Source organism: Pseudophryne corroboree, chromosome 2, assembly GCF_028390025.1.
Source record: "Pseudophryne corroboree isolate aPseCor3 chromosome 2, aPseCor3.hap2, whole genome shotgun sequence".
In the NCBI taxonomy this organism is placed as follows: Eukaryota; Metazoa; Chordata; class Amphibia; order Anura; family Myobatrachidae; genus Pseudophryne; species Pseudophryne corroboree.
In genome coordinates, this window is record NC_086445.1 from 425,524,651 (window position 1) to 425,549,836 (window position 25,186).

A 25,186-nucleotide genomic window follows, 5' to 3' on the forward strand; every position below is an offset into this window, starting at 1 on the left:
CCCCAGCCTCGAAGGCTGGCATCCGTGGTCACCAGGACCCAGTCCTGTATGCCGAACCTGCGGCCCTCTAGAAGATGGGCACTCTGCAGCCACCACAGTAGCGACACCCTGGTTCTTGGAGACAGGGTTATCAAGCGATGCATCTGAAGATGCGATCCGGACCACTGGTCCAACAGGTCCCACTGAAAGATTCTGGCATGGAACCTGCCGAAGGGAATTGCTTCGTAAGAAGCCAACATCTTTCCCAGGACCCGCGTGCAGCGATGCACTAATACCTGTTTTGGTTTCAGGAGGTCTCTGACTAGAGATGACAACTCCCTGGCTTTCTCCTCCGGGAGAAACACTTTTTTCTGGACTGTATCCAGAATCATACCCAGGAACAGTAGTCGTGTCGTCGGAACCAGCTGTGACTTTGGGATATTCAGAATCCAGCCGTGCTGGTGCAGCACCTCCTGAGATAGTGCTACTCCCACCAACAACTGTTCCTTGGACCTCGCTTTTATTAGGAGATCGTCCAAGTACGGGATAATTAAAACTCCCTTTTTTCGAAGGAGTATCATCATTTCCGCCATCACCTTGGTAAATACCCTCGGTGCCGTGGACAGTCCAAACGGCAGCGTCTGGAATTGGTAATGGCAATCCTGTACCACAAATCTGAGGTACTCCTGGTGAGGATGGTAAATGGGGACATGCAAGTAAGCATCCTTGATGTCCAGGGATACCATGTAATCCCCCTCGTCCAGGCTCGCAATAACCGCCCTGAGCGATTCCATCTTGAACTTGAATTTTTTTATGTATGTGTTCAAGGATTTCAAATTTAAAATGGGTCTCACCGAACCGTCCGGTTTCGGTACCACAAATAGTGTGGAATAGTAACCCCGGCCTTGTTGAAGTAGGGGTACCTTGATTATCACCTGCTGGGAATACAGCTTGTGAATTGCCGCTAGCACTGCCTCCCTGTCTGAGGGAGCAATCGGCAAGGCAGATTTTAGGAACCGGTGGGGTGGAGACGCCTCGAATTCCAGTTTGTACCCCTGAGATACTATTTGAAGGATCCAGGGATCCACCTGTGAGCGAGTCCACTGATCGCTGAAATTCTTGAGGCGGCCCCCCACCGTACCTGGCTCCGCCTGTGGAGCCCCACCGTCATGCGGCGGACTTGGAAGAAGAAGCGGGGGAGGACTTTTGCTCCTGGGAACCTGCTGTTTGTTGCAGTCTTTTTCCCCTACCTCTGCCTCTGGACAGAAAGGACCCGCCTTTTCCACGCCTGTTTTTCTGGGTCCGAAAGGACTGAACCTGATAAAACGGCGCCTTCTTGGGCTGTGAGGGGACATGGGGTAAAAATGCTGAGTTCCCAGACGTTGCTGTGGAAACTAGGTCCGAGAGACCATCCCCAAATAATTCCTCACCCTTATATGGTAACACTTCCATGTGCTTTTTTGAATCTGCATCTCCTGTCCACTGGCGAGTCCATAAGCCTCTCCTAGCAGAAATGGACAATGCACTTACTTTAGATGCCAATCGGCAGATTTCCCTTTGTGCATCTCTCATATATAAGACTGAGTCTTTTATATGGTCTATGGTTAACAGGATCGTGTCTCTGTCTAATGTGTCAATATTTTCTGACAGTTTATCTGACCACGCAGCGGCAGCACTGCACATCCAAGCTGACGCAATAGCTGGCCTAAGTATAATGCCTGTGTGTGTATATACAGACTTCAGGATCGCCTCCTGCTTTCTATCAGCAGGTTCCTTGAGGGCGGCCGTATCCGGAGACGGTAGTGCCACCTTTTTAGACAAACGTGTGAGCGCTTTATCCACTCTAGGGGGTGTTTCCCAACGTAACCTATCCTCTGGCGGGAAAGGGAACGCCATTAGTACCTTCTTAGGAATTACCAATTTTTTATCAGGGAAAGCCCACGCTTCTTCACACACTTCATTTAATTCATCTGATGGGGGAAAAACTACGGGTAGTTTTTTCTCTCCAAACATAATACCCTTTTTAGTGGTACCAGTAGTTATATCAGAAATGTTTAACACCTCTTTCATTGCCTCAATCATACAGTGAATGGCCTTAGTGGGCATCAGGTTTGACTCATCGTCGTCGACACTGGTGTCAGTATCCGTGTCGACATCTGGGTCTGCTTGAGGTAGCGGGCGTTTTAGAGCCCCTGACGACCCATGCGACGCCTGGGCAGGCACGAGCTGAGAAGTCGGCTGTCCCATATTTGGCATGTCGTCGATTTTCTTATATAAGGAGTCTATACGTGCACTCATTACTTTCCATAAGCCCATCCACTCAGGTGTCTGCCCCGCAGGGGGTGACATCCCTTCTAAAGGCATCTGCTCCGCCTCCACATCATTATCCTCATCAAACATGTCGACACAGCCGTACAGACACACCGCACACACACAAGGAATGCTCCGAATGAGGACAGGACCCACAAAAGCCCTTTGGGGGGACAGAGTGAGAGTATGCCAGCACACACCAGAGCGCTATATAATGCAGGGACTAACTAAGTTATGTTCCCTATAGCTGCTTTTTATATTATATATGTATTGCGCCCAAATTTAGTGCCCCCCCTCTCTGTTTTTACCCTGTTCTGAAGTGTAGACTGCAGGGGAGAGCCAGGGAGCTTCCTTCCAGCGGATCTGTGAAGGAGAAATGGCGCCAGTGTGTCTGAGGGAGATAGCTCCGCCCCTTTTCCGCGGCCTATTCTCCCGCTTTTTTCTGGATTCTGGCAGGGGAATTTACCACATATATAGCCTCTAGGGCTATATATTGTGGTATTTTTGCCAGCCAAGGTGTTTTTATTGCAGCTCAGGGCGCCCCCCCCCAAGCGCCCTGCACCCTCAGTGACCGGAGTGTGAAGTGTGCATGAGGAGCAATGGCGCACAGCTGCAGTGCTGTGCGCTACCTTGGTGAAGACTGATGTCTTCTGCCGCCGATTTTCCGGACCTCTTCTTGCTTCTGGCTCTGTAAGGGGGACGGCGGCGCGGCTCCGGGACCGAACACCAAGGACAGGGCCTGCGGTCGATCCCTCTGGAGCTAATGGTGTCCAGTAGCCTAAGAAGCCCAATCCGGCTGCAAGCAGGCGAGTTCGCTTCTTCTCCCCTTAGTCCCTCGCTGCAGTGAGCCTGTTGCCAGCAGGTCTCACTGAAAATAAAAAACCTAAAATTATACTTTCTTTCTAAGGGCTCAGGAGAGCCCCTAGTGTGCATCCAACCTCGGCTGGGCACGAAATCTGGAGGAGGAGGGTCATAGTGGGAGGAGCCAGTGCACACCAGGTAGTCCTAAATCTTTCTAGAGTGCCCAGCCTCCTTCGGAGCCCGCTATTCCCCATGGTCCTTATGGAGTTCCCAGCATCCACTAGGACGTTAGAGAAAATACAATTAGCTTACAAGGCTGGCCAGGCCAGAGGTCTAGAGCGACCCCAGGGTAAAATGTAGATGGGTATCTAACCTGCAATGTCTTGCCATATAAAATTTCTCACATTTATCTTTGTGAAATGTAGCCAACCCAAGCATAGAACTATTTTATGATGACTGAGCAACATTTTTGTATTTTCATTTGGATATTATTGAGCAATTCTACTTGGACATGAAAGCGGCCAATAAAGAAAAACACTGTCATCTCATCTCCTGGCAAATCACAGATCCAAATTATAAATGGGTAATCACAAGAGAAAAATGTTACACGTGGATGTGGGATGTTGTTGTCAGCAGGGAGTGGAAGTGACATTCACTGGCAGGAGTGCATAGAGCAGGAGGGAATGTAAAGTGAGAAAGACAGATGCAGGGATGGAGAAGTGAATGAGGACTTTGCAAATAAGGTAGAGGGTGTATAAATTTAATTCTGTAGGGAAAAAGGAGCCAGCATATTGTTTGGTGAAGCGTAGGGCTTGCCAGGAGAGGAAAATGGGTCTCTCCCCTGTAGATGTACATTATGCTGTACAAAGCATGTGCAATAAGTATTCGGATGCACAAAAAGTGTAATACTTAAAAATGTAAAAATTTTTCAAAGTATTCGCCAGAGGAGTCTTTGCAAAGATGCATTCACTCAAACAACTTGGCTAAGCAGCTGGACCAGTCTGAAGCAGGTATGTCACTTACATACTGTATAAAGGTCTCCACTGCAGCTTCCAGTGACTCAAAACGAATGCCACATGTCTTGCGCTGGATTTGTTGGAACACAAAAAAGTCACAGGGGGCTAGGTCTTGTACGGCGGATGACTAAGCTCCTGGATGCATTCATGGGCCAGAAAATCCACCACTTTCCTGGACTTGGGAGCATGTGTATTATTGTGATGGAAAAGGACACTACAAGTGCAAGTTCTTGGACTGCATGTGGAAATGGCTACAAGTACTTGTGGCAGGCATTGGTTAGCACACTAGCTCCCAGTGACGGTGCACTGCTGCACGAGTGGTATGGTAAGTTACATGTCCAGTCTTGGCCACAAAAACAGCCACCATCTGCTTGGCCATGCTACTCTCAAGTCAGAACTTCTGTGGTGGTGCACTCCAACTGGGGTCCACTGGGGCAACTGTTGTTTGGTTTTGAGATCGAAACTGTTGATACAGCATTCATCGTTACTGGGACTGAGTTTTATGCAACTGCCATCAAACCTGGCCAGCATGTTGTGGCACCAAGTCACCCAAGCCTCCTTCTGCTCTTCAGTCAGCTGATGGGGCACCCAGCATGCAGACCTTGATCAGGCCAAGTTTTTGTGGAGTATCAAGCGGATGGATGCCAATGAAATTCCTATCTCCTTCTCTAACTGGGCCATAGTCATCCTGACGCCCACCTCAACTATGGCCCGCATGGCAGCAACTTTGTCCATTACGGCGGATACAAGTCGGCTGCATAACTCCTCGCCATTCAAGGACCGAAACCGGCACCGAAATTCTGCAAACCACTCAAACACAGTGGTTCGAATGGTGCATCTTCCACAACAGCAGCTTGCAGTTGGTCAAAACTCTCCTGTTCCTGCATACCACTCTTGTAGTCATACAAGAGCATGGCTCTCCAGTGGCTTCTGATGAACTCAATAACGAGTTTGTGAAGGAAGTAAACATGATGATTTCTTCAATGAGCCGTGCTGCTTAAATACAGTTCTGCGCCTTGAAATGTAACACTTTGTCAGAGACTACAGTTTATAACCAGACAGTCAGATTGTGTCTATTCTACCTATGCACTGCACATTTGGAAATTAATGCACACACCTCATATGTGTACGGTGGAAGTTGCATAATTGCCATCCACTTGATACAAGATGCTCCCCTGCAACCATTGTTCAGCATGACTACAGCTAGTATAGACCCACTTTTGCAACTCTCCAATGTCCTGTGCTTATTTGTATACAGACCACTTTACATCTCTGTCGTTGATGTTGGATTAAAGTAGGGCGGGCATTAGTGACAGGAGGAGGTTTAAGTATTTAAGTCAGGAATAGGAGTAGTATACGAATCAGGAATAGGAGACAATAATTATAGATGTGGCTGGAATCGAAGATTGGGGAATTTACAGTACAGTAAGGTCGTAAACATACAAGTTAGACATAGGTGGCTACAGGATCCCTACAGTCAGATTACAGACAGCAGCATCCCGACGGTCAGAATCCTGACACTGTTTCAAAGGTAAGATAACCCTATCCCTTACCCTCCCCTTCCCTCAGCCTAACCCTCACCCTCCCTTCCCGCAGCCGCACCTAACCCTCCCCCTACTGCCAAACCCTACTCCCCCCACCGCAGCCTAACCTAACCATCCCTGAATTACTTAAATTCTGGATTCTGGCTGTCAGGATTCCGGCAGAGTTCTGTTCGTCTGCATAATGAATGACGGGATGCCAACTACATCTCCTCTTAGATATGTATCCAAGTATCTTTATATGCGCCTACAATGGAGTTAATCTATTGCGCATCCATAAGCCTGGTGCAACTTTACACAGAGGAAAACCGCCATATCATTGCTCTTTAGAAAAAAAAATGTTCTCTATTTTTTGTTTCATGAATATTAAAATAACATTCAAAGCAAAATCCAGGTGAAAAATCACATGAAGACACGTTTATGCATATACACAAAAGGCAATCTACTGTAATTAAGGCTCATGATGCAGCACTTGACCTCAAATTGTATATAAACCCAGGTAGATCACTGTACGCGCCTTGCTGATTAATTGCAATATTAGCTATAGCAATCTGTAAGGGACAGTTTGAGATCTTGCCAGAGAATGGAGGCTCTTTATTGGGTGTAATTTATTCATGTAATAATAAAGTGATTAGTGTTTATTATAATCCTATCACTTTAGCCGCAATGTGGTTTCTTCCAAGGGACAGGCATTGCTTACATACTGTAGATCTGTGCTATAATTACTTCTGAACACTACTGTCCCCAACTCATTCAAAGTAAACATACCCTTTCAGTAATGGTTGGGGACCAGTAGAGGGGGAAAGTGTCCCCTTGCAAGCTCACTCCTGCATAAGTCATAATTAAGTAGATATAATTATTATTTATTTTATGAAACATACTTTTTCATTTTAGAACTCTGCTCAAGCATGGAAATCCTTAAATCCTGGACTTTAATAGCAAAGGTAACTAAATAAGTACCTCTGTCAATTTGATTTAACCATCTGGACTCAAGCATGGATATCATTTAAACCTGGACTATGCCGGAGTTTGGGAACCTTTGGTGTAGGACATATCACTAGAGCTAAACACAAGGCATTAACCTGGTTTATAACAGCATTGATCAAGAACCTGACAGGATGACCCAAACCTCTCAAAAATTAGTCTTTTTTTTTTAAAATCAGTTTGTATTTTGTTCTATCTTCTTTTGCACAGTATATAACATTTATGTTTTTGGAAGCTTCAAACTAACTTCTCAATCGTCACATCAAATCACTTACCGACATCTGTAATGAATGACTTCCCATTTTCTGGCCATTGAATATACTGGTTTGTGAAGTAGTTGCTGCCATATCCCAGAATAAAACCTTCCAGCTTGATATTTTCATTAGGACGGTGAAATTTCATGACCAATGTGTCACCGGTGATGTTGAAGTGGACCTTCATGTTTAGTTTCTTTACTGGGGAAGAAAAAATAATAAATGGAGTTGGAAAGGTCAATATATCTTTTAATTATACACCTTTGAACTAAAGACTGGTTTAGATGGGTTTATGATTTCCATTGAAGCAACATATTTGTTGTAAATGTTTTTACTACCTTCATTACATGTGAACATTCTTTTTTCCAATACAGTATGACCATTAGATTGTTGGTAGACAGGAGAATTCTTTAGGGCATCAGTTCTCTTTTCAGCCAAAACTCACAGAAGAACTAAGAAGGTGGCATTCAGTGACACACTAGTGTACAGCTTGTACACACTGCTTACACATTTTGCACGTAAAATACAGATACTAGCACAGATTCTACTCTCATTTCTAAATATGTCTGCAACTGCTGTCTGTGCAGCACATCCGGATTTTTCCATGGTGCAAAATTGCACATTCTGGGGCTGATGCAGAGAAAGAGAGCAAATTTGCACCTTGGCAAAACCATATTGCACTGCAGGTGTGTGGTCAGATTTTGAGATTGGAGGGTCATGTTTTGGTTCTGACTAAAACCAAGTTGGGTAAGAGGACCTCTGACGTCACCAGGGGGAGAAGAAAGGCCAGAACAGGATACCTGAAATGTACCCTCGGGAGCATGCTTCGCTCGCCATGCTTCCTTCTCAGCTGCACGCTTCGCTTGCTACCAGGTTACTAAATGGAGTAGTTGGTGATGTGGACAGTGAGAGTACTATCCCGCCGGCCTTGCTCCTCCCCCTGATGTCAGAAGTCCTTTAGCCCACTTGGTTCTAGCAACTACGTCATGTTTTAGCTCAACTCTACATGCAGTGTAAAAATAAATGTGTCCAGCATTTGCGTGCTACATGCAAAAGCAGTCTGTATTTGTGTAAAAGTGATTTGATAAGTGGAGTAGAGAAGGATCGGAAGACAGTTTAATGATATCCGGTCTGAAAAAAAAAAAAATTAAAAGGTATCCTTGTCAGGACCATCATAACAGCATTGTAGGCCCTGGGCAAAGCAATGCACTGGGTCCCCTACCCACCCATTCACAGGAACCAATTAAAAATAATCATAACATGACCCTCCTGTGGTCCTACACCATCTCTCCACATGCTTCCATACAGTGAATTGCCGACAGCATTCTGATTGGTGAATAGCTCCAGCCAACCAGCATGCTAGCAACCATTCACTGCCTGGCTGCAGACAGGAAGGCTATTAGAGAACCCTGCCTCGCCGCTCTGACTGTGTGACCACCACCCACCCCTACTCGAAGACCCCTAGAAATGTGGGACTCTGGGAAACTGGTCAGTGTGTCAAAGTTAAGATGACAAACCTTGCCAGTGCACATCTGATATGGGTGCTGCTATAAAAGGGTTCCTAAAGTACTCACATCCAATCTTGCATACATCTACCAATAGGCTAAAGTGTTAGCAGATTTACTCACGTACCTAGGGCCAATCTGCCACTGGGTAGGCATATTGTCCATTTCGACAGTTTATTTGTCTAAATAATGTAATGTCAATAGTATGGTGTCTACATTTCAACTGTCTAAGTAATATACCGCACACATTAAATTTATGTGACCTTACAGAATACTAGTAATAATCTTGATACCGTAGGCAATCATAATACATCACATTCATATATTGTTTCTTTCAATGTCAGACCATTCTATTTATCACATAATGTAGAGCCCAGTCCTCGGATTATAAATATTAATGTGGCTAATAGCAAAATTGTTTAAAATTGTGATATTTATGTATAAGAACATATTTAATTAGTTTTATACTTTACTAGTTACCAGCCCATCAAGATGACAGAAAATAATCACTGTAATGTCAGTGACAGCGGCTGTGCAGGCCCAAAAGTAGCAACACTTGAATTGCTCCATCAGATGCCATCTAGTGGCCATCGGCGCGCAAAACACTTGAATCCCCCCCATAGAGGTAAGGAACAGCCTTAGCCTTTTATTATATAGAATGTATACATGTACAACTGTTACAAAAATCCCTTAATCTCTGGATGACTAGCCCAGTGACATAGCCAGAGCAACCATTCCCCCAGCTGAAAACTGGTGCCTAATCGGTGCCAATGCTTGTCCCAGTAATGCAGGGGTTGGCACTGCACCATGACAGTGTAGTATCCGATCTGGATGCCTTAAGTGGAGTAGGGGAGACAATACAAACCATGTATATAGGGGGTGCCATTACAGTGCAGAACATACAGATGGGGCACAATAAGGAAACATAGGAATGGGGGGGTGTACACTGCAGGACACACAAATGAGGGGAGAAGAAGGGCACAATACAGGACATACTGTAAAGTACAGATGTGGGGGAAGCACAACAATGGGCATGCAACTGAAGAAACGTACAAAACAGGACATACAGATGTGGGAGCATGTGGGGAGGGGTGAGGGAGAAGTCTTATGTGCCTTATAAAGGGCTTGTGGGAAACACTTTGGCAGCCTGCTTTTCTATGTTTGCGCACCCTTATATCAAAAGAAGACTACACCACTGGACTCGCCCCCTTGTGTGCCAGTCCCACAAACCACATCCACACTAATTCACACATACACACACAATGTGGATCCATTTTGAATTCATCCAAAATCTTCCAGTTACACATTAAACTCAAGCAAAAAGCTGGACCCACTTAAAATTAACAGATTTAAACTAAATTAACACAATGGGAACAATTTGGACGCCAAAACTAATGGGTGCGCATCAGAGCAATTCAATTATTGCTCTGATCAGGTACTCATTTCCTTCTATGTGCCCAAACAGATAGGGGTTTAGCTGCGAATATTGGCTAATCCTGTTTAAAGTCCTGGAGAGGGCGCTAAAACTCCTGTTTGGGCACCAAAACCACAGTCTTTTCATTCATATCTTATCGCTGTATCAGGAGACAGTGAGAAGAAATGTCACCCCTGCAGTTGACAGGCTCCTAAATAGAGCAAGTATTGAATTGCTCTGTTATGCGCCCCCTTACTGTATCCACAAGGGAAAATATTTGAGCGCCCCCTTACTGTATCCGCAGGGGAAATCATTTGAATCGGCTCCAATGGGGTCGATTCTATTCGTCAACTTAAGAATAGCGCCGGGAATTAGCTCCCGACGCTATTCAATTCAGCTCTAGTTAAGTCGGCGATGTCCCGTTCTCGCCGACTTAACAGGTAGTTTTGTCGGGAGAACGGGCATTCTCCGACTTAACTACCCGCGGCGATGCTGATTCCCGACAGAATCAGCCTCGCGCCGGCCGCGAGGCAGCACTTTTGTCGGGTTTCTTCTCTCATCCCCCGGGGATGAGAGAAGAATTCCCGACAATTGCGGGTCACTAGCAGCTGAATTGAATAGCGTCGGGAGCTAATTCCCGGCACTATTCTTAAGTTGCCGAATAGAATCGACCCCAATAAGCTTGATAGAAACTAAATTCATGCAAACACACAAATATTTGTAGATCCATACTAAGGGGAATTTTTATTAATTTACTGGTTCTAAACCTGATAATTAGAATTTGTTGACACTTATCGCGGCAACAAGAAATGAAAGATTGCTGTGATGTACCATAAATCACATCTAGGGATAGGAGACAGTTCCTTTTGATGTGTAAAATTAAAGTGATTATTGTACTTTCTTGTTCTGGTAACAATGGCTAATGTACAGGCTCCCTATGGGCCCACTCCTCTTTGGCAGTAGACTCGGACTTTGTGACAGAAACTACTGCGCAAGCGCAGGTCTCAAAAAGCATGATGCCAGTGCCACAATCCCAGTGAATTATCTATTGCGTATGTGCAATTCACCATTTTCCCATTGATTTTCTGCTGCTCTGCAGTGACGGCCAAAGAAGAACTCTAGAGCGGCAAGTATAATTATTACATCCCTGGACACCACATTAAACTTACAGAAAAAGCTGAAATCATACTAAAGTCATACAGAAAACCGGATTCATAATAAGGTTACACAACATGTAGCTATGCATTGGATTATCTATAATAGGTGCACACCCTGTACACATTATATTGTAGATACTCCAATGCATACTTACATTTTTGTGTAAAATGATCATGGATCTGGCTTTTTGTATGACTTTAGCATGGATTCAGCTTTTTCTGTAAGTTTAATGTGGAACCGGGTTTTCTGCAAATTTGGTGTGGATTCATCTTTTTGTGTAACGCTAGTATATATCTAAACAGCCAGGGGGAAAACTAGGCATTGGATTCTTTCTTGTTTCAGGACCCAGTCCGAAACGCGTTGGTGGAGGAATCAGCCAGCAAGCTACCCCAGGGGACCTTGAGAGGTTACATACCAAAAGGAGGAGGAGATATACCCAGGAGTGTGCCTTTCTCAAAAAGGTCATATGCGGTACGCAGTAACCCTTAAGTGATTTTGTGAACCATATTACTTACCTATACGAGTATATACAGGTTTTTTATGTGTTGTAAATAAACTTTTTACCACTCTGAGGAGCTATTCCTGTACATTTTTCCTTGGGGGTATTATGCTGCCGATTGGTCTTGTTGATGCAAGAAACATAGCACATGGTCATTAGGAAAGAACAATACCTTTCAAGGCGTTCTATTACCTGTATAAGGTTAGCTCAGGTACAGAAGAAGGAACTCTTTCATTAAAATATATATAGTGACTGTGGACATTGTTACATGTGTGATCAATCTGAGAGCTGAAACAAGAAAGAATCCAGTGCTTGGTATGCCCCCTGGCTATTTTTTTCTATGTTATGTTAGGCGTGGTGATCCTGTGTGTGTGTATATGGGGTGCATTCAATAGCTGTCGGAAGCTGCCGCCTTGTCGGAAAGACAGCTTCAGTTAGATTTTGGTCAGAATAGGTTCCGACCTATTCAAAAAGTGCAGTTTTTTTCCGACAAGTCGGGAATTCCCGACTTGTCGGAAAATACGTGGATCGGCAGAACAGTCGCTGCTCCGCGTGCTTATTCGACAGGTTTTGTCCCCCTTTCCGACAATCTGAAGCCAACTTTAAAAAAAGTTGGATTGAGGTGAGGAGATGGGGAGCGGTGCTGCGGGCTATGGGGAACGGGGATGAGAGGTACCCTGATGGCCGTCCCCCGGCCAGGCATCTCTCTCCCTATAGCGCAGCACTGGGTGATGTGCACCTCCAGCAGCTCCCTGTGTTCTCACACATGGGGAGCTGCTGACAGCTGCATGGACACCGGCCAAATCAGACAGTTGGATTAGGCTCAAATCCAACAGTTGGATTTGCCCACTCTATTGAATAGGGGTTGTTGGATCCATTCCGACAAATGCAAGTCGAAATGGAAGTGTGTATCTGGCTTTATATGTAATGTTCTAAACGATGATAGCCCCTAATTAAAAATGAGAAAATACTGGCTTTTTAAATTTAGAATCTCTTCCTACAGAGAACAAAAATGTCTTTAACCCATCTCAGTTATTTATTGGCCTCTGTCCACCCATTGTAGAGCGAGGGAGGCAGGGTAGGAATGCAGCTGTCGGAACAGCTGATTGATTGTCCTTGACACTTGTAGTAAAGCAGAGCATCAAAATCAGCAATGCTGCTAACCCGTGAACTTCACTGTCAAAGTTTATTCTCTGTTCTAGAGTGGGAAAAGAATATGATCTTCTTTCTTCGGAATTCCACACCAAAATTGCATTGGGTATTATTGCCTCATAGCGTAGATCCCTGGAGGGGGATGTACAAATAAACACGCCATTTGAAATGTACAGCGCTTGTAGCACAATAAGCCAAACACTTTTCAGATATTGCTCTCTAGTTAAACTTTGTTTCCAAAATCTCAAAGGGATCTGCTGTATGTTTATAGTAATAAGTGCATTTTAATTAAAACAAATATGTTCATTCAGACGGAGGTAGAAGAAAACATACTTTGAATAACTAATAATTTAAAGCGAGCACTACACTTTTGGTTCTTGGATACACTTATGAATGGGCCTGGTGAATGACTCCGTTTTCGACAGACTAGGGTGAAAAAGTGTAACCTGTTAGTCCCTATTCTTTTTATCCTTCTGTGTCTAAGTTTCCATGTATTGCTTATTGTTCATGGTAACTGATGTAGTGCACCCAACATGGCTGCCTCGCCTGGTGATCTATGATGTAGAATGAACAATGCATAGTTCTTATGATGTTGCAAGGATCCAGTCAGTGGCAAACGCAGGATTTAGCGAGGGGGGTTTCCGTGGGTGGGTGGGTGGGTGTGTATGTATATGCGCAGGTATGTGTAATAAATATATATATATAAATATATACACACACACAAACATACATACATATATATGTACGGAGGCAGGACGGCACTCATTGAGACTGGTAAACCATAGAAAATCAGCACAGGACGCTGAAGCTGTTTGTCAACGTTTCAGAGTTAGACTCCTTTAAAAGAGTCTAACTTTGAAACGTTGACATACAGCTACAGCGTTCTGTGCTGATTTTCTATGGTTTACTAGTCTCTATGAGTGCCATCCTGCTTCCGTACATTTTATCTGATTCTGACGTGCCATTCATCATTTGCAGATATATATATATATATATATATATATATATATATATATATATATATATATATATATATTTGTGTGGTCGTCTGGCACTCTGAATGATAAAAAGCAAAGATGCCAGGGTGGCCTCCTGAAATTAATATATCTGGTAATATTCCTTGGGTCCTGTGATAGGACCTCTATTGAAGAAAAATAGGTGGCACTCCAAGGATTTAAATAAAGTCAAACTGTATTACAAAATAATAATTTCATGGATCAAAAAACAACGTTTCAAGGCTCTACAGCCTTTCCATCAGGTTATGCATTATAGGTAAGGTGAAAAAAAACAGAGGTATTTTGTTTATTGATCTCACCTATAATGCATAACCAGATGAAAAGGCCGTAGAGCCTTGAAACGTTGTTTTTTGCACCATGAAATTTATTTTTTGAATACAGTTTGACTTTATTTAAGTCCCTGGAGTGCCGCCTATTTTTCTTCAATAGAGGTCCTATCACAGGACCCAAGGAGGATTACCGGTTTTTTATATATCTCACATTTATATATATATATATATATATATATATATATATATATATATATATATATATATATATATATATATTTATTCACAAACTCACACATGTAAACACACATACATACACTCACACATGTAAACACACATACATACATACTGTACATACAAGCACACACACAAACCCACATACATACATACATACATACATACATACATTCATATCATACAAAAACACACTTAACAATGATTTCAAACTTACATACAGAGGGGCGGCCACGGCAGCGTGAGGCAGAGTGAGGACGGAGGGAGCTGCTGTGGCTGAGCATGCGCAGCCAGCAGCTCCCCCGGCACCCGGGACATTCTCTAAGCAGAGAGCTGCATAGCTCTCTGCTCTTGCTGCAGCTCCGTCCGCGATCGCGATCGCGGTCGCGGCTTTTGCTTTTGTTGAGACGGAGACAGCTGTGTCTCCGTCTCAAAACATTTTTTGGGGTCATCAGGGGGGGTTTCCAGGTACTCGGAAACCCCCCCTGTGTGCGCCACTGCCAGTATAGTACTTGTATCACCCCCATTATGACGCCTATTCAACATGTATCGCTTATGCAATGTGATGAGATCAGGCCGGTTTTAGTCCCAGCGTTCTGCTTGTCTGATTGACAGGCAGATGCGTTTGTGGGGCAGTGGCGCGGCGTTGCAGGGGCAGTGTGCGTGTGGGGGGTGTCGATGCCATTTTCGGAGCGGCCATGTGATGTCACCCGCGGCCGTTGCAACAAGGAAAATGGCATCAGCCAGGGAGGAGGGCTTCACTTACTTATCGGTGCGATTACAACTGAATTGCGATTGCATCTCTGACCACCATTAGCATGCCTTACCCTGTGCTGAGCAGCCCCCCCCCCCCCATGCGAGTGATAGCAGTTGCAGGTTTGCTACTTTCTATGTGTCATCAATTCCAGTCATTGCCTGTTCTGCCCAGTGTAGCCCTATGTTATGCTTCTAAAATGGCTGACTTGCCTCGATCCTTCATGGGTAAAATGAATAATCCTGGGAACTGATGACCCAAAATGGCAGCAACACCTTTGTATTATCTTTAGACTTCTCTATTTTATGCATATCTAAACCTCTGTATTATGTACATACTTTCTGCAATGTGCCTTGAATCCTACTGAAGTATAGCTAATATTAGATCTTAATTGGAATAGTGGCATGGAAATTTCTGGACAGAGGCGTTCCAGGGGATTTTCCGATGAATTGGCGGCTAGGACCTGGAATGGGATTACAATGTGGGTGGCTTGCATACTTAAAAAATGACTCCTAAATATAAAAAAAAATATACCTCTGGTTAACAGGTGTGCCCTCTAAAAAGTCCCTGTCTATTAATCCTGAGGAAACAGAGCTTCAGTGGATTTTTACATTCATTGCAACCAGTGTTAGTCAGAAATTGCATTCCAGTTATCACTAGTGATATATGTAAGAATTTCCAACACACGACAAATACAAATAACTCCGACAAAAAATCAATCATCTGGTTTGACTCCCAGCAGATAGCAAAAAATTGGGAGCATTGTTTCATAACTTTTAGTGTGACTCTATAAAAACCATGACATTTGCAGCTAGCATGCTTGCTAATTAGTTCTCATATATCTTACAGGGAAACAGAACCTGTATTACATAAATCAGACATAGGCATTGTGTGGTAAATTGGGGGCAGACTTCAGTCCCTACTGAGAAAACTGGGGACTGCTGTTTGCAGAGCTACAGTACAGTAAGTAGCATTTTGCAGGATATTTCTGTGATAGCTCCTGCATTTGGCTATTAGTACAAAAAAATTATGCAGAACCTGCTCCCCCCTCATTTCGGGATTTTCGGGACCACCTTGGCCTTCCCTCCTCGTGTCTGTTTCAGTACCTTCAAATTGTTAGTTTCATTCACTATCTAACTCTTCCTCATTGTGCATGTCTACCTCATATGAATGTCTCTGTATATATTCAGATGGTAGGAAAGGGAACATATTTGTTATGGGAATCAGACCTTGCTGTGCCCTTTGAAGATCAGCTTGTGTATTATAGCTAAAGCTTCTATTCTTGTAACGATTTGAGAACCTTACTAAAAAGTTTATGGCAGTCGGTATTTAGTTCCCACCAATCGTCACACTATTTTCCCTGCCACATCCAAAATGTGTTGGAGACTCTGTGCAGAAGACATTCTGTTATGTATGGTGTGCTTGCCCCACTACAGAATTCGCGTCTTTTGGAACCATGTACACCAAGTCATGACTTGGTCCTGGATTTACCCTGGAGCCTGCGACAGCCTTATTGAATGCCCCACTTACTGCCATTTCCAAAACACAGTATAAATTGCTAATCCATATTTGTAATGCCAGATTCACACTCAGGCTGGGCTGGCTCACAGTGCTTCCAGTACTTGTGGTTCATTGGAACGCAATCCAGAAGTTAGGCTAGCAGTCACTTACAGGTGCCACTAGCCTTTAAAAGTGGTGATGCTGTTCTACCAATGGGGGACCTGGAGAAAGTTAACCAGCCCAGCAGCATCCTCTATCTGGCACTGGTCAAAGGTCCCTTCAACGAGCAAGGCCCAGGAGCAGCAGATTAGCGATGGCCGGAGTCGGGTTCACTACACCCGCCGCCACCCCAGCTCCCACACTCTCACGAAACTGGTCAGAGCGTAAAATGACCACTGAAGGGGATCTGGCAGAGAGGTGATTTTTAATTACATTATTTGCATTATCATGATGGTGTAAGGGTTAGGGCATCCCCGGTCACAGTGTATGGTTTGGGGACTGGACAGGAGCAGGATGTACATTGTTCTCAGGATACCAGCTGATCAGGCTGCACTCACAGCCAGCCCTGGGACAATCTCTAATGCAAAGTCCTTCAGCCCTATAGCTGCCCAATGTCAACCATGATGATGGGCCTATTTATGTAATGCAGTGGCTACGTAAGTAATGCGGTGGCTACGTATGTAATGTGGTGCTATTTGTATAATGCACTGTTATATGCGTAGTGCGGTGATATACCTGTAATGTAGTGCTATTCGTGTAATGCAGTGCTATACGTGTAATGCGGTGCTATTCATGTAATGTTGTGGTGGTATGTAATCAGGGGCAGATTGGCCACTGAGACAGATTCCACTGCGCTGGTCCCCTGTGTCTGTGTTTCACTACTTGTGTGTGCTCCCTCCCTGTACTGTATGTAGTGTGTGCCCCCTCCCTGCACTGTGCTGTATGTAGTGTGTGCCCCCTCCCTGTACTGTGCTGCATGTAGTGTGTGCCCTCTCCCTGTACTGTGCTGTATGTAGTGTGTGCCTCCTCCCTGTACTGTGCTGTATGTACTGTGTGTTCCCTCCCTGTACTGTGCTGTGTGTAGTGTGTGTTCCCTCCCTGCACTGTGCTGTATGTAGTGTGTGCCCCCTCCCTGTACTGTGCTGCATGTAGTGTGTGCCCTCTCCCTGTACTGTGCTGTATGGAGTGTGTGCCCCCTCCCTGTACTGTGCTGTATGTAGTGTGTGCTCCCTCCCTGTACTGTGCTGTATGTAGTGTGTGTTACCTCCCTGTACTGTGCTGTATGTAGTGTGTGTTCCCTCCCTGTGCTGTATGTAGTGTGTGCTCCCTCCCTGTACTGTGCTGTATGTAGTGTGTGCTCCCTCCCTGTACTGTGCTGTATGTAGTGTGTGTTCCCTCCCTGTGCTGTATGTAGTGTGTGCTCCCTCCCTGTACTGTGCTGTATGTAGTGTGTGCTCCCTCCCTGTACTGTGCTGTATGTAGTGTGTGTTCCCTCCCTGTACTGTGCTGTATGTAGTGTGTGTTCCCTCCCTGTACTGTGCTGTATGCAGTGTGTGCTCCCTCCCTGTACTGTGCTGTATGCAGTGTGTGTTCCCTCCCTGTACTGTGCTGTATGTAGTGTGTGCTCCCTCCCTGTACTGTGCTGTATGTAGTGTGTGTCCCCTCCCTGTACTGTGCTGTGCTGTATGTAGTGTGTGTTCCCTCCCTGTACTGTGCTGTATGTAGTGTGTGCCCCCTCCCTGTACTGTGCTGTATGTAGTGTGTGCCCCCTCCCTGTACTGTGCTGTGTGTAGTGTGTGTTCCCTCCCTGTACTGTGCTGTGTGTAGTGTGTGTTCCCTCCCTGTACTGTGCTGTATGTAGTGTGTGCTCCCTCCCTGTACTGTGCTGTATGTAGTGTGTGTTCCCTTCCTGTACTGTGCTGTATGTAGTGTGTGTTCCCTCCCTGTACTGTGCTGTATGTAGTGTGTGCTCCCTCCCTGTACTGTGCTGTATGTAGTGTGTGTTCCCTCCCTGTACTGTGCTGTATGTAGTGTGTGCTCCCTCCCTGTACTGTGCTGCTGTATGTAGTGCGTGTTCCCTCCCTGTACTGTGCTGTATGCAGTGTGTGCTCCCTCCCTGTACTGTGCTGTATGTAGTGTGTGCTCCCTCCCTGTACTGTGCTGTATGTAGTGTGTGCCCCCTCCCTGTACTGTGCTGTGCTGTATGTAGTGTGTGCCCCCTCCCTGTACTGTGCTGTATGTAGTGTGTGCCCCCTCCCTGTACTGTGCTGTATGTAGTGTGTGTTCCCTCCCTGTACTGTGCTGTATGTAGTGTGTGTTCCCTCCCTGTACTGTGCTGTATGTAGTGTGTGTTCCCTCCCTGTACTGTGCTGTATGTAGTGTGTGCCCCCTCCCTGTACTGTGCTGTATGTAGTGTGTGTTCCCTTCCTGTACTGTGCTGTATGTAGTGTGTGTTCCCTCCCTGTACTGTGCTGTGCATTATGTAGTGTGTACTCCCTCCCTGTACTGTGCTGTATGTAGTGTGTGTTCCCTCCTTGTACTGTGCTGCATGTAGTGTGTGCTCCCTTTCTCTGTACTTTGAAACATATACAGTAAGGTTAAAAAAAAAGTGGTTTGTAGAATGAAAAATCAATAAAATAAGAAGTAGATTAAATGCATGACAGCAGTGTCAGTAGACACTGAAAGTGGACATATCCGTCCTTGTATATTCAGACGTACGGATGTACATCAGGGAAGGGCACTGTAGCAGCATATGCATAAAGTCGCAGGTAAACATTAACATAACGTAAAGCGAAAGAGGCCACAACTGTGTATCTCAGAATCAGGACCTCTGAGGAGTGACCCCGCCCTCTTGACAGGCCCCTCTCCCTCAACAGACCTGCCCCCATTAGGGCTGCTTTCATAAATTTCCCGGGCTTGTGTTCGATCCCAATCCGCCCCTGCTACCACCTACCCTTAATGGCTGCCATGGTGGCTAAAATTAACTATACTGTCGCCATGAAATAATAAGATTTTAAACCTACCGGTAAATCTTTTTCTCCTAGTCCGTAGAGGATGCTGGGGACTACGTAAGTACCATGGGGTATAGACGGGCTCCGCAGGAGACATGGGCACTCTAAAGACTTTAGATGGGTGTGCACTGGCTCCTCCCTCTATGCCCCTCCTCCAGACCTCAGTTAAAGAACTGTGCCCAGAGGAGACGGACAGTACGAGGAAAGGATTTTTGTTAATCTAAGGGCAAGATTCATACCAGCCCACACCATCCACACCATATAACATGGAATATACGCAACCAGTTAACAGTATGAACAAAACAGCATCAGCCAAAGACTGATCTTAACTGTAACATAACCCTTATGTAAGCAAAAACTATATACAAGCCTTGCAGAAATATGTCGCACTGGGACGGGCGCCCAGCATCCTCTACGGACTAGGAGAAAAAATAAGAATTTACTTACCGATAATTCTATTTCTCATAGTCCGTAGTGGATGCTGGGAACTCCGTAAGGACCATGGGGAATAGCGGCTCCGCAGGAGACTGGGCACAAAAAGTAAAAGCTTTAGACTAGCTGGTGTGCACTGGCTCCTCCCCCTATGACCCTCCTCCAAGCCTCAGTTAAGATACTGTGCCCGGACGAGCGTACATAATAAGGAAGGATCTTGAATCCCGGGTAAGACTCATACCAGCCACACCAATCACACCGTACAACTCGTGATCTGAACCCAGTTAACAGTATGATAACCGTAGGAGCCTCTGAAAAGATGGCTTCCAATAATAAACAACCCGATTTGTTTGTAACAATAACTATATACAAGTATTGCAGACAATCCGCACTTGGGATGGGCGCCCAGCATCCACTACGGACTATGAGAAATAGAATTATCGGTAAGTAAATTCTTATTTTCTCTGACGTCCTAGTGGATGCTGGGAACTCCGTAAGGACCATGGGGATTATACCAAAGCTCCCAAACGGGCGGGAGAGTGCGGATGACTCTGCAGCACCGAATGAGAGAACTCCAGGTCCTCCTCAGCCAGGGTATCAAATTTGTAGAATTTAGCAAACGTGTTTGCCCCTGACCAAGTAGCTGCTCGGCAAAGTTGTAAAGCCGAGACCACTCGGGCAGCCGCCCAAGATGAGCCCACCTTCCTTGTGGAATGGGCTTTTACAGATTTTGGCTGTGGCAGGCCTGCCACAGAATGTGCAAGTTGAATTGTACTACAAATCCAACGAGCAATCGTCTGCTTAGAAGCAGGAGCACCCAGCTTGTTGGGTGCATACAGTATAAACAGCGAGTCAGATTTTCTGACTCCAGCCGTCCTGGAAACATATATTTTCAGGGCCCTGACTACGTCCAGCAACTTGGAGTCCTCCAAGTCCCTAGTAGCCACAGGTACCACAATAGGTTGATTCATGTGAAACGCTGAAACCACCTTAGGGAGAAATTGAGGACGAGTCCTCAATTCCGCCCTATCCGAATTAAATATCAGGTAAGGGCTTTTATAGGATAAAGCCGCCAATTCAGATACGCGCCTGGCTGAAGCCAGGGCCAACAGCATTACCACTTTCCATGTGAGATATTTAAAATCCACTGTGGCAAGTGGTTCAAACCAATGTGATTTTAGGAACCCTAAAACTACATTGAGATCCCAAGGTGCCACTGGAGGCCCAAAAGGAGGCTGTATATGCAGTACCCCTTTGACAAACGTCTGAACTTCAGGCACTGAAGCCAGTTCTTTCTGGAAGAAGATCGACAGGGCCGAAATTTGAACCTTAATGGATCCTAATTTTAGGCCCATAGACAATCCTGCTTGCAGGAAATGTAGGAAACGACCCAGTTGAAATTCCTCCGTAGGGGCCGTCTTGGCCTCACACCACGCAACATATTTTCGCCAAATGCGATGATAATGTTTTGCAGTCACATCCTTCCTGGCCTTGATCAGGGTAGGGATGACTTCATCTGGAATGCCTTTTTCCTTCAGGATCCGGCGTTCAACCGCCATGCCGTCAAACGCAGCCGCGGTAAGTCTTGGAACAGACAAGGTCCCTGCTGGAGCAGGTCCTTCCTTAGAGGTAGAGGCCACGGGTCCTCCGTGAGCATCTCTTGCAGCTCCGGGTACCAAGTTCTTCTTGGCCAATCCGGAGCCACGAGTATCGTTCTTACTCCTCTCCTTCTTATGATTCTCAGTACTTTTGGTATGAGAGGAAGAGGAGGGAACACATGTACCGACTGGAACACCCACGGAGTTACCAGAGCGTCCACCGCTATTGCCTGAGGGTCCCTTGACCTGGCGCAATATCTGTCCAGTTTCTTGTTGAGACGGGACGCCATCATGTCCACCTTTGGTTTTTCCCAACGGTTTACAATCACTTGGAAGACTTCTGGATGAAGTCCCCACTCCCCCGGGTGGAGGTCGTGTCTGCTGAGGAAGTCTGCTTCCCAGTTGTCCACTCCCGGAATGAACACTGCTGACAGTGCTATCACATGATTTTCCGCCCAGCGGAGAATCCTTGCAGCTTCTGCCATTGCCCTCCTGCTTCTTGTGCCGTCCTGTCTGTTTACGTGGGCGACAGCCGTGATGTTGTCCGACTGGATCAATACCGGTTGACCCTGAAGCAGAGGCCTTGCTTGACTTAGGGCATTGTAAATGGCCCTTAGCTCTAGGATATTTATGTGAAGAGACGTTTCCATGCTTGACCACAAGCCCTGGAAATTTCTTCCCTGTGTGACTGCTCCCCAGCCTCTCAGGCTGGCATCCGTGGTTACCAGCATCCAATCCTGAATGCCGAATCTGCGGCCCTCTAGAAGATGAGCCTTCTGTAACCACCACAGGAGAGATACCCTTGTCCTTGGAGATAGGGTTATCCGCTGATGCATCTGAAGATGCGATCCGGACCATTTGTCCAGCAGATCCCACTGAAAAGTTCTTGCATGGAATCTTCCGAATGGAATCGCTTCGTAAGAAGCCACCATTTTTCCCAGGACTCTCGTGCACTGATGCACTGACACTTGTCCTGGTTTTAGGAGGTTCCTGACTAGCTCGGATAACTCCCTGGCCTTCTCCTCCGGGAGAAACACCTTTTTCTGGACTGTGTCCAGAATCATCCCTAGGAACAGTAGACGTGTTGTTGGAATCAGCTGTGATTTTGGGATATTTAGAATCCACCCGTGCTGACGTAGCACTACCTGAGATAGTGCTACTCCGACCTATAACTGTTCCCTGGACCTTGCCCTTATCAGGAGATCGTCCAAGTAAGGGATAATTAATACGCCTTTTCTTCGAAGAAGAATCATCATTTCGGCCATTACCTTGGTAAAGACCCGTGGTGCCGTGGACAATCCAAACGGCAGCGTCTGAAACTGATAATGACAGTTTTGTATCACAAACCTGAGGTACCCTTGGTGAGAAGGGTAGATTGGGACATGGAGATAAGCATCCTTGATGTCTAGAGATACCATATAGTCCCCTTCTTCCAGGTTCGCTATCACTGCTCTGAGTGACTCCATCTTGAATTTGAACCTTTTTATGTAAGTGTTCAAAGATTTTAGATTTAAAATTGGTCTCACCGAGCCGTCCGGCTTCTGTACCACAAACAGCGTGGAATAATACCCCTTTTCCTGTTGTAGGAGGGGTACCTTGATTATCACCTGCTGGGAATACGGCTTGTGAATAGCTTCCAATACTGCCTCCCTGTCGGAGGGAGACGTTGGTAGAGCAGACTTCAGGAACCGGCGAGGGGGAGACGTCTCGAATTCCAATTTGTACCCCTGTGATACTACCTGCAGGATCCAGGGGTCCACTTGCGAGTGAGCCCACTGCGCGCTGAAATTCTTGAGACGGCCCCCCACCGTGCCCGAGTCTGCTTGCAGAGCCCCAGCGTCATGCTGAGGACTTGGCAAAAGCGGGGGAGGGCTTCTGCTCCTGGGAAGAGGCTGCATGGTGCAGTCTTTTTCCCCTTCCTCTGCCCCGGGGCAGGAACGAGCGGCCTTTTTCCCTCTTGCCCTTATAGGGACGAAAGGACTGGGTTTGAAAAGACGGTGTCTTTTTCTGCTGAGAGGTGACCTGGGGTAAAAAGGTGGATTTTCCAGCCGTTGCTGTGGCCACCAGGTCCGATAGACCGACCCCAAATAACTCCTCCCCTTTATATGGCAATACTTCCATATGTCGTTTGGAATCCGCATCACCTGACCACTGTCGCGTCCATAACGTTCTTCTGGCAGAAATGGACATCGCACTTACTCTAGATGCCAGGGTGCAAATATCTCTCTGTGCATCTCGCATATATAGTAATGCATCCTTTAAATGCTCTATAGTTAATAATATACTGTCCCTATCCAGGGTATCAATATTTTCAGTCAGGGAATCCGACCAAGCCACTCCAGCGCTGCACATCCAGGCTGAGGCGATCGCTGGTCGCAGTATAACACCGGTATGTGTGTATATACCTTTTAAGATATTTTCCAGCCTTCTATCAGCTGGTTCCTTGAGAGCGGCCGTATCAGGAGACGGTAACGTCACTTGTTTTGATAAGCGTGTGAGCGCCTTATCTACCCTAGGGGGTGTTTCCCAACGTGCCCTAACCTCTGGCGGGAAAGGGTATAGTGCCAATAATTTATTAGAAATCAGCAGTTTTTTATCGGGGGAAACCCACGCTTTATCACACACCTCATTTAATTCATCTGACTCAGGAAAAACCACTGGTAGTTTTTTCACACCCCACATAATACCCTTTTTTGTGGTACTTGTAGTGTCAGAAATGTTCAATGCCTCCTTCATTGCCGTGATCATGTAACGTGTGGCCCTACTGGACATTACGTTTGTCTCGTCACCGTCGACACTGGATTCAGTATCCGTGTCAGGGTCTGTGTCGACCATCTGAGGTAACGGGCGTTTTAGCGCCCCTGACGGTGTCTGAGACGCCTGAACAGGCACTAATTGATTTGTCGGCTGTCTCATGTCGTCAACAGTTTTTTGCAAAGTGCTGACATTGTCACGTAATTCTTTAATTACTACCATCCAGTCAGGTGTCGACTCCCTAGGGGGTGACATCACTAACACAGGCAATTGCTCTGCTTCCACATCATTTTCCTCCTCATACATGTCGACACAATCGTACCGACACCCAGCACACACACAGGGAATGCTCTGATAGAGGACAGGACCCCACTAGCCCTTTGGGGAGACAGAGGGAGAGTTTGCCAGCACACACCAGAGCGCTATATATATACAGGGATAACCTTATATAAGTGTTACTCCCTGTTATAGCTGCTGTATTTATATATTAGCTGCCAATAGTGCCCCCCTCTCTGTTTTACCCTGTTTCTGTAGTGCAGGACTGCAGGGGAGAGTCGGGGAGCCGTCCTTCCAGCGGAGCTGTGAAAGAAAATGGCGCTTGTGTGCCGAGGAGAAAGGCTCCGCCCCCTTCACGGCGGCCTTTTCTCCCGCTTTTTTCAGGAAACTGGCAGGGGATAAATGCATCCATATACCCCAGGAGCTATATGTGATGCATTTTTTTTAGCCATATAAGGTTTTTATATCGTTTTTATTGCGTCTCAGGGCGCTCCCCCCCAGCGCCCTGCACCCTCAGTGACCGGAGTGTGAAGTGTGCTGAGAGCAATGGCGCACAGCTGCAGTGCTGTGCGCTACCTTATTTGAAGACAGGAACGTCTTCTGCCGCCGCTTTCTCCGGACCTCTTCGCTCTTCTGGCTCTGTAAGGGGGCCGGCGGCGCGGCTCCGGGACCCATCCAGGCTGAACCTGTGATCGTCCCTCTGGAGCTAATGTCCAGTAGCCAAGAAGC

The 25,186-nt window shown here is 46.0% G+C and overlaps 1 protein-coding gene across 27 annotated transcripts in view; it reads right to left on the minus strand.

The window, feature by feature from the left end:
• The window catches only part of ABI3BP (ABI family member 3 binding protein), an 860,645-nt gene that overhangs the window by 696,768 nt on the left and 138,691 nt on the right, over positions 1-25,186 (minus strand). For all 27 annotated transcript variants that reach the window (XM_063953560.1, XM_063953556.1, XM_063953543.1 and 24 more), the window contains exon 2: positions 6,907-7,086. In XM_063953560.1, the coding sequence (XP_063809630.1) occupies positions 6,907-7,086 (180 nt within the window). The remainder of the gene's footprint in view (positions 1-6,906; positions 7,087-25,186) is intronic.